Here is a 9,628-nt window from a genome sequence, read left to right as displayed (position 1 = left end):
TTATGCTAGACTTTCCGATCTTCCATCTTCTATCTTGTAAGTACATAACTATTTACAGATTTTCTCTCCCACTGGGGCAGAAACTCTTGCAGTCTTTCTTTGGATTCCAAGAGCTTGACACAGTGTCTGAAATATGGTTAGTACTTTGAAATGCTTATTGACTAACATCATCAGAAGATTATGAAAAATAAACCTTGTCCTTTGTTTCAAGGAGAAGCTTGGAGCTATCACAAACACCATCCAATTTCCTGAAGGCAATCTAGGCTAAATTTCTTTTTCTTTTCAGCTCCATATGCGGTTCATTATCAATTTGCTGCATCTGTCCCGAGATAAATGTACTAAGGAAGGGCCTCTATGGGTTGAACATCCAGGTACACACTTTAACCTGGATAGTGGACATCCACTTGTTTTTTCCTATGTGATTAGAGTCTGAACTCTTTTAAATTATTACAGCCCTTATTTAGGTGGCTGTGCAACACTTCTCTGGTTTGATGTAGTCAATACAATGTTATCCACAAACAAAAGCCATCGCCTACAGGCAATCTTAGTTCAGTTTGAACCCTACATTCGACTTCCTTCATGAGAATGGCAGACATCTTTAGGGACCACATCTTCTGATTTTACATCTGACTGACACTAATAATCAGAATGTCATCGAGTGGAATTATGTCTTTGGAGATGGCAAACTTCCTGATTACTTCCTGCCATGGCCATTTAGCAAATATCCATATTCCCAATCTTAGATTCCAGAGATGAAGAAGCATTATCCTTCCAAATACTTCTCCTCCAGTACTTTGTACAAAAGAGTCTCCTAAGTGTCCTGGAGAGTCCCAGGAGTCCATTCAGCATAGTATTTATGAAACTGATTACCCTTGCCCCCATTGCCTTAAGGCCAGGTGATATTTTACATATTTTAAATCACCTCCTCCCCCAGGTTACCCTTAAAAAGATTAAGGGATGTTTAGACTTGAGTATTGGCTCGGTGTTCCCCAGATTGAAGAGCTTGGAGCCACTGCACTTCAGTTTCATTAACCACTGAACTGTCAGATTAGCTTTTATGAAGAAATATTTAGTTCAAAAGACATAAGCAATTTACCAACTTACTCTCCAAAACAAAACATAGGGCTTAATTTAAGGCCCTTGCCTCGTAGCACCTCGGTTTCTAGACAAGGGAAAGGAATTGGGTCCATAGCCTAACTCAGTTCCTATCTCGTATGGTCTCAAATTCCAAGTCCAAGCGATCCCTTGGGATCAAGTCCCAGGCAATCTGGCTTCTCAGGTCTGCTGGCTACATCTGCCTGGAATCTGGCTTCAGAGTATCATGTTCAAATTTCCAGATCCAGTGAGGACTGCTGCCCATCCATGAAACAGAAGAAAAGGGGATACCTTGGGCCCATCCCTCGGAGCCAGAAGATAAAAGGAGAGAAGAGGGGAGAGGAACATGTCTCGGTGAATTGTGTGAAATTCGCCCTCTGGACACAGGAGGAGAGACCTGACAGAAAAGATAATGGGATTCTTCTGTCTCATAGTTTTAAAGATGCTTCCTGTTCTGTGTCGGCGATCAAAGTGGGCTACTCCCTCTATGTGAAAGAGGAACACAGAGAACTGGGGATTCCTTTAAGTGATCTGGGGATGCTATTACAGTCTTCAAAAATGAAGTCATTAGGGAGGACCCAAGTTTTCCACAGCTGGTGGACCTGGAATTCATAATCATCCTCATAGAAAGTTAGGGATTTTAAACAAGCAAGTATTTTATAAAGCTTAAAAAGAGCCTGTCCTAGCAAGGAAATAAATAAAATGGGAATGGGAATCAAACAACAACTAACAAAGTAAAAAAATAGAGAAGGGGAGAATTGATCTTTATCTCTAGCTAAATTCTAGCCCCAAATGTGTTCCCATGGGGACAAGGAGGCTAGCTTTGACTAAATTAGCATCTCACTCAAGAAATAAACCAAACTTTCCATGAAAGTTTTTCCACGATTCCCTGCAGGTCATAGGATGATCCAAATGGAAGTCTAAACAAAATCTTTCTGGGAGTCTCTCCAGCACACAGAATGGATTAGGGACTGGATCAGTGATTTTGTTATTACAGAGAATTCCTAGATAAAAATACTCCCTTCTCCATTACAGGCTGGTACGTTCTCTGAAACTCATGGTCTTACAGTTTTCCAGAAAACTTAAGCCATTATCCATAGTGACAGAGTTAATACGGTGGAAGCTGGATATGAATTCAGGGCTTCCTGGCTCCAAGTCCAATACCTTAATTCCTATACCACCGGAACTTTAAAGTGATGAAAAGCATCCTAAAACGAGGCAAAAGAACGGATCATTGTAATGACCAATGTTGACCTAAGCAAAGATATGAGGAAATGCATTTCTCTTCATTTGACAGGAATGTGAATAGTAGGGATTGTGGATGCCCAGGATTGAATACACTATTGCAACCTCCGGTTCACAGGTTTTGCTTAACTATCACTTCTGTTACAAGAGTGGGTTTATTAAATGAAAGAAGATGCTGGGTAGGACAGGGTCACTGGATCCAGAATTGGCTGATATAAAACTGAGACACTTTTTTTAAACCAGGATCAGGTCTCACTTAAGTTTAGAAATCTGCTTGATGGAAAGGCCAAAAGGGTCTATTAATCACAATGTCATCAAGGAAGAAACTGAATCAAAAACTATTCAATTAAAACCATGGAATGAAACTTAATACTCATCATATTCTAATAATAGAGATGCTCAAATATCCCTCCCCTACTCTTGTAGAGAACTTTTATGTATTTCTATTTTAGTTTGTATCATAGTTATCTGTATGCACTTACCAAGACTGTAATTAAAGACTATTAGGGCAGGAACCAAACCTTATGTGCAAAGTAGAGAATAGGAATAACAATGGCTCACTAGGGTGAATAGAAAAAAAGATGCCTTCTTCATGATAAATTTAGTTTAAGGACCGAGTGGGGACGGAAAGACACAACCATGGCTTTAAAGGGCCATGGGGATCCCAGGTCTTCCCAAGACACTTGACTAAGAAGAAATTATAGCTTTCAATTTCAGACGCTTATTTTTGTTTACCAAGCACTGAATTCAGTTGTCCCCACAGACTCAAGATAGAAGTTTTGTCAGAATCCTCGTCCCCCAATTCCAAATTTTGTCACCAAGTGGCCGGCCCACCCTGCTCTAGCTTAAATTGGAGTACCAGTTATTTGTTCATATGCATATTCCTCTGTGCCTAGTTCAGCATATCATATACAGTTAAGCTCTTAGCATTTGCTGATCAAAAAACAAATAGATGATGATTTTCTGTAGTTGGAGAAACTCTTACCTCCCGTAGTCAAAATTTTAATAACAAAAAGAGAAGATAAAATATACTGGGAAATCACTTAAAAGTTTTGCATCATAATTATATAATATTAAAATGCTAAATAGATAGGCTTTTATTAAGCATAAATGGATTAAATGTAAACTTAAAGGCACAAGGAAGTTATATTTACAAACATGACCTTTTCAATTCATCATTACAATTCTTTATTTGGAATTGAATCCAGTCTATACAAGATATTTACAAGACATGAAAATGGAAGGGGGGAAAGCACAAAATACAATTGAGGTATAAGCTAAGAGCACAGTATGTCATGTATCAATAAATAGAATTCAAAATTTGTAAACTAGGTGCCCAGATAGATGCATCTTGGTTTTACTAAAACCATATAAAATATCATTTAATTTCATGTGAGGTAGAGGACAGCTTGTGCCATGTAATATAACCACAGCAACTTTTACCTTCAAACTGTACGTCATCGGCAAAGTCAGTATAAATTGTTGAATGCACTGATCATAATTCCAAAGTTTTCCTTTTCTCTTTTGCTACAGTTTCAGAACAGATATTTCACTTGTTTTCAAAGATTATCAGAAATACCTTGGTGTAAATGACTATTGTAGATAAACACTTCTAACTTCATGAATTAAAACAAATATGCATGTGCGTATAATATATGTGTATACACACATATATTAAACACACACACACATATATATACACATACACACACACAGAAATATGTGTGTGTATATTCTTGACAGACTGTAAAACCCCATAGGCAACCCAAAGGCAGCAAATTCTTTTAGACACAACTTTTATGTTGACTAGAACTATTTTAAGTACAATGTGCTTTCCTTATTTTCAAGTGAGGTATCTATATTGAAGAAAAATATTTGAGCTATTTCTTTTCTATTAAACTAACCTTCGGTGTTATTTCTGTTTTCTTGGACTTAATGGAAAAATCTGTCCGTATTGTAAATTTGAACATTTTCTACCTCAGTATCCTGTATATGTTTTAAGTTTTAAAGGATTTAAGAAACATTACAAAATGTATTGTTGTTCCAAATTTGATAGTTTTTATCCTCCCCCCGAAACCCCAAATCCCTAAAAAAAAGCTGACTCTCCTTTTAATTTAGATGCAATAAATAAATATATCAAATATAAAATACTCAAATATATGTTTCTTCTCATAATGGAGATGCTTGAGTGTCTCTTACTACAAATACAATGAAAACTTTTTTAAGTTTTAAAAGTTTACTCAGTCCCACAACTTTTATAATACAACAGTTGAGACCTTGTCAGTCTGAGCACAGAACTGGATGTACTCTAAAAGTATAGTAGTCCATTAGGAAAATGAAAACATGCTCAAATGTTCAGTCATGTGGATCACATGGCTCAAGGGTGGGGAAAATGAAACCCCCCCCACCCCAGCATTTTTTGTGAAGAATCAAAACAAGCTCTGTGAGTGAGAAGGGAATTTGAGAAGGCTGATCAAAAAATGACTGCAGCACCAGATTTGCAATTCTAGAGAAATTTCCTATTTCAGGGGACTTAACCATTGCTTCTCACAAAGTCAAGCCAAGGATTTACATAAGCACGAATGGGTTGTTTCTCAGAATTTCAAAATTGGGTGGCCAGCCAGCAGATTTTGCTATGGCTCCCCCTCCACTACATTGCCTTCTTCAGTAATTGAGTTATGATCATTTAATATATACAAATGATTGACATCTAGGTTAATATAGTAAATGTTATAAAGTTAGCTCAAGAAGTGGAAAAACATTGTCATTTCCCTCAAAACTTAAAGAGTGCTTTACAAAAATTAAAGCATGACTTCCTCGATAACATTTTTATCAAAATTTTTTCGAGTGATACATGGCTGTGCTTAAGAATCCAAGAGGTCTGAGTATCTTCAAGGATATAGGAATTTGCTACTTGGCTTTCAGAAATTTGTTCAATTTCTCATAGCGACACAGCCCCTCAAAAAATTAAGCAAATTATTGCCCAGTAAAGAAACTAATGTCATATGCTACTACTCCTTCCCCCCCAAAAAAATTTTTTTTTTTGTTCTCAAGTAGCCTTTTTCTCATTGGATATTTTTTAATGTGGCTCTAAATTTTTTTTTTTCTAATACACTAATACTGAGAGGGGAAAATATCTGCCTCCTAAACAATAGCACACAAACTATTGCCCAAACTTTCTACCAATAACTGACATGGAAACTGTTCATATTGAGATCAAATTTATGTTGGTAGTGTTTTTTTTTTTTAAGTCAAAGTTTTCTATAAATGTTTATTCAAAATTTCTGCATGTATTCAAGTTATATAGAGTATACAATGTCATCTCAATTCTTGGAAATCATTGGAAGAGCTCAGTGTAGAAGTATATAAACATATATGCTATTTACAATTAAAAAAAAAAACTTTGTAATGAATTCAGGCTGAGACATGACATATTACTGTGTCACCTGTATAAAATTAAAGCCTATGTAGAATGTGGGAAATGTATCATATGAAAGACTTGAAATAAATATTTCTTTGCTCATGATTAAATTAAAAGATAATTTTAAAGGAGCTAAAAAATTTTAGAAGTTAAAGAAATTTACAAAAATTAAGTCACTTTTTACTGGATTTTATGTTGACAATTAAATTTATAATTTATAATACCATTTATAATAACTGGGAGGAAAAATTGTTTGGAGTAAATTTGAAGAAAAGGAAGTCTCCTCCATCTACTGAAGACGTGAAGAATAACCATGTGACTATCTAGTAATTTACAAGCATTATTCAACAACTAGAATCAAGATCATAAACACCGCTGTGCCTTTCTCTCTAAACTGGGCAGGGCTAGTTTTGTGTTTACAAATGTTAACTTAGTAAAACTCAAATGAATGCACGAAACCACATCTTATTTGTTTAAATTGATTCTTTGTTCATTTGGGGAGGTACAAATTATTTTAGGGCACATAAATACCATTTATAATGAATCACAAAATTAATTCTTTAAAGTAATGAACAGGCGGCTTAAACGTTTTGCATCGCTACAAAGTGCCTAACTTGCATCCATCCTGAAAGTAGGATTTGGTAATCTGTATACAAAAAAAAAAAAAAAAAAATCCAACCATATATCTATATCTGTAAGTGGTCTGAACTAATAGTTATCAAACAGTACCTTATGAGAGACTATCAAAAGCTTAGAAAGCATGGAAAACTATTGCCAATGAATGGTGGTTTCAGTGTATGTCATGAAAAAAAATGAATGCTATTATTTTAGCTCTTTTAAATAAATGGATAATTCATGTAAAATCTGACATTAAAGAATGACAGACCTATCTGTGCAAAAAAAAAAAAAGTGCAAGAGTTTACTTTCCCACATGGAATTCCTGTCTTGCTTCTGAAAACTGTATGAAAATCAGCAGATATCTGGATTTTCCCATGCATTAATTTATGGTGCATTAGTATCTAATGGCTGCAAATTCCTGATTTTTAACATTAAAGAGCTAAATGAACGTGGTCCATTTGCAGAGATTTTGGTAAGATTTACCTTGACATTTACATATACAAAAATTCTAAGTGACTTTCAAAGTGTTTCATATTTTACAATTCAAAGAAAAACAAACCCACAATTATAAACATCAGTCTGATCCCTACCTACATATAAAAACTGTACAGGAGAGAAGCTAATGGATACCAAAGCAGCTGATCTACATTAATGATAACACAACTGGGTTCCCTCCCTCCCACATTCCCAAGAATTAATATTTTCATGTCACTCTTAGGACAAATAATTCAGGGATTCTAAAGAGTAAGTCGCAATTATTACTTTAAGTTCAATGTACTGTTACTGCCTGGAAAAAAAAAATAGCCTCACATAAGCACATTTAAACAAGATAAAGAAAAACAATCCCCCACCAAGTCAGCCATTCCTTTTCCGTAGCAGCAATGCATAATGAATTCCTCCACCAATGTTCATGGAAATTCCTTCCACAGTCAGGAGAGAATCAGGAGTCAATGTTCTTTATGGAGTTCTTTATGAATTCACAACAGCAACTTACCAAGAAAATGGTGTCCATTTTAACACTCAGAAAAGATGGAGCTTGGATGCCTCTCATGATTCAATCTCGTAGTAAGAAGACATCAAAAATATTGCAGAAAGTGTTTCCAAAAGCAAGTGTGAAACATGGGTAACAATAAAAATGGACCACAGGGTATGTCCTGTCATACAATGCTGCTTTAGAAAGGTATACAACAGTCGTTTGCATTAGAAATAGAGGCAGACACCTATTTAAAAATATATGGTTTCAGTGTTACTAGTTGTTTAAGATTTTTAAAAACACTAGTACAAAGAAACAGATTTTCATTCATTTGGAAAATCTTGAATCTCTATCATCTCTTCCCTTTCCCTGTGAACTCCCAATGAAGAGAATGCCTCCTTGCTCTTCACACGGGTCAGTCGCTCCCAGGTGAAGCACAAAGGCCCACTGGGGGAGCAAACACAGGGAGCTCTCCTCGCCCATCTCTACTCTTTCGCAGTCTTGGCAGATTTCACAATCTGATGCTTTAATTCCTTTATCATCATCTCCAGCTTCTGTCTGGCTTCTCGCTCCTGCCTGAGTTCGTCCTGAAGCTCTTGTCTGTCCGCCTCGGCATGATCCAGTCTCTGGCGCAGCTCAGCCAACTGCATATTCAAAAAGATTTAATTCAGTGTTTTTTACAGATGGGTTGCTCCACATAATGACAAACCAATAGTTAAAGAGTCACTGAATTCATCTGACGTGGAAATATCCTATCCAATACGCATTCCCCCAACATCGTTATTTGACTAAATGAAAACCTACAATCAGGCCATATTAACCGGGGCAGTTAGCTCCATCCTAAAAACAACTGGCCCGAAAATGTCCTGGTGGACTTTGGTTATAATGTGTCCCCAGAGTGGCCTTTATCAGAGTAATCTTGGGTGGAGTAACTTTCTATTTGATATCTGATATTTGATTTCAATCTGACAAAAAATAGGACTCTGCAAAACAACCAAGAGGAGAGGACATGGTTTAATATCTCAAAAGAATAATTGGTTAGAATCTAGCAGTACTGGAGAGACTCAATCGATTCATGGATATTCCTCATTAATTACTGCCGAGGTGCCATATATTGTATTCCAATTATGAAAGCCAGGGAAAGGGAAAACAGAATGCGGAACCCACACTGACATCACTGCAGGCCGTTGTAGCTTTTAATTTATCAGCATATAATATGTGGCCTTCAGAATCTAGGCCCTGGGTCCATGGAAGGGATTATTTACACAGCTCAGAACAAGGAAAAAGTGTCTAATACTCAGGAGTTCTCAGCCCAGCCCAGCTAAAAAGTGGCAGGTTCTGGGGTTAAGTAACAAGGCTCAACCTCAGACCCAGAATCCCCACCAGGAAAGACGCTGTGCTGAGAACAGAGCGAAGAATAAAGTGTGTGCTGGGAGTGGGGAGGAGGGAGAGAGGGGAGAAGTAACGCTTTAGGCTACTTTTCACATCAGAGGAAAAGGCACTTCTGCTATTGAAGCCCAAAGCATCCAAGAAAGCATTCAGTTAGTAGAACCTCAAGGGTAAAACAGGGTGAGAAGAGACCAGTCACTTCTGAAGGGAGGTAGGGTCTAGTTTTCTGGGCAGAGATCTCCAGGGAAAGAAATACCAAGGCAGCAAAATCTCTCTCTGGCTAATAATTGTGCATGTGTGCCTACGTGTGGAGAATTTCTTTCCCCTACTTCTCATTTGTCTCCTATTGGATTCCATGATAATTTATATTTTTGTAAAAACTACATTTTAGATTAAAATATGCTAAAGAACTGTTGGAATGCTTTAATTATAATACTCCTATATCCTGATTTGGGGGAAGGGAGCCAATTATTCTAAATATAGTCATCTTAGTTCTATGATTCAAATTTTCAGGACTTTAAGCAAGTGATTAAGAGGGGAAAGAAAAATGATGAACCTCATAAATCTAAATGATGCTCTCAGTCTATACTGAAATAATAGAGAGTGTGTGAGTGTGTGTGTGTGTGTGTGTGTGTGTGTGTGTGTGTAGCGCTATTATGGTAAATACCATACTAAATTAAACATAAAATTCTTCTCTAGGAAAGCAGAGGGGAAAAAAAAAATGGCTTTAACATATACTGGTACCCATTATTCTACACAATTATTTTTTAACTTTCTAGCCCAAACTACCAGTTTCTTCTCCCTTCGTTCCCCACTCCCAATTTATTCTACACTCCTGCCCAAACTTACCTTCCCCAAAACAGGCCCTGTTTTCCTTCCTCCATACT

At 36.7% G+C, this 9,628-nt stretch overlaps 1 protein-coding gene across 2 annotated transcripts in view; it reads right to left on the bottom strand.

Annotated features, from left to right (window-relative positions):
- Positions 1-3,504: 3,504 nt before the first annotated feature.
- Positions 3,505-9,628, bottom strand: part of SKIL (SKI like proto-oncogene) — a 31,040-nt gene continuing 24,916 nt past the window's right edge. For both annotated transcript variants that reach the window (XM_051983165.1, XM_051983163.1), the window contains exon 7: positions 3,505-7,996. In XM_051983165.1, coding sequence (XP_051839125.1) covers positions 7,838-7,996 — 159 coding nt within the window. In that variant the 3' untranslated portion in view covers positions 3,505-7,837. The remainder of the gene's footprint in view (positions 7,997-9,628) is intronic.

The sequence above is a fragment of the Antechinus flavipes genome, chromosome 3 (assembly GCF_016432865.1).
Source record: "Antechinus flavipes isolate AdamAnt ecotype Samford, QLD, Australia chromosome 3, AdamAnt_v2, whole genome shotgun sequence".
NCBI lineage: Eukaryota > Metazoa > Chordata > Mammalia > Dasyuromorphia > Dasyuridae > Antechinus > Antechinus flavipes.
The sequence above is the reverse complement of the archived record's forward strand: the minus strand, read 5'-3'. Positions and strand labels throughout refer to the sequence as shown.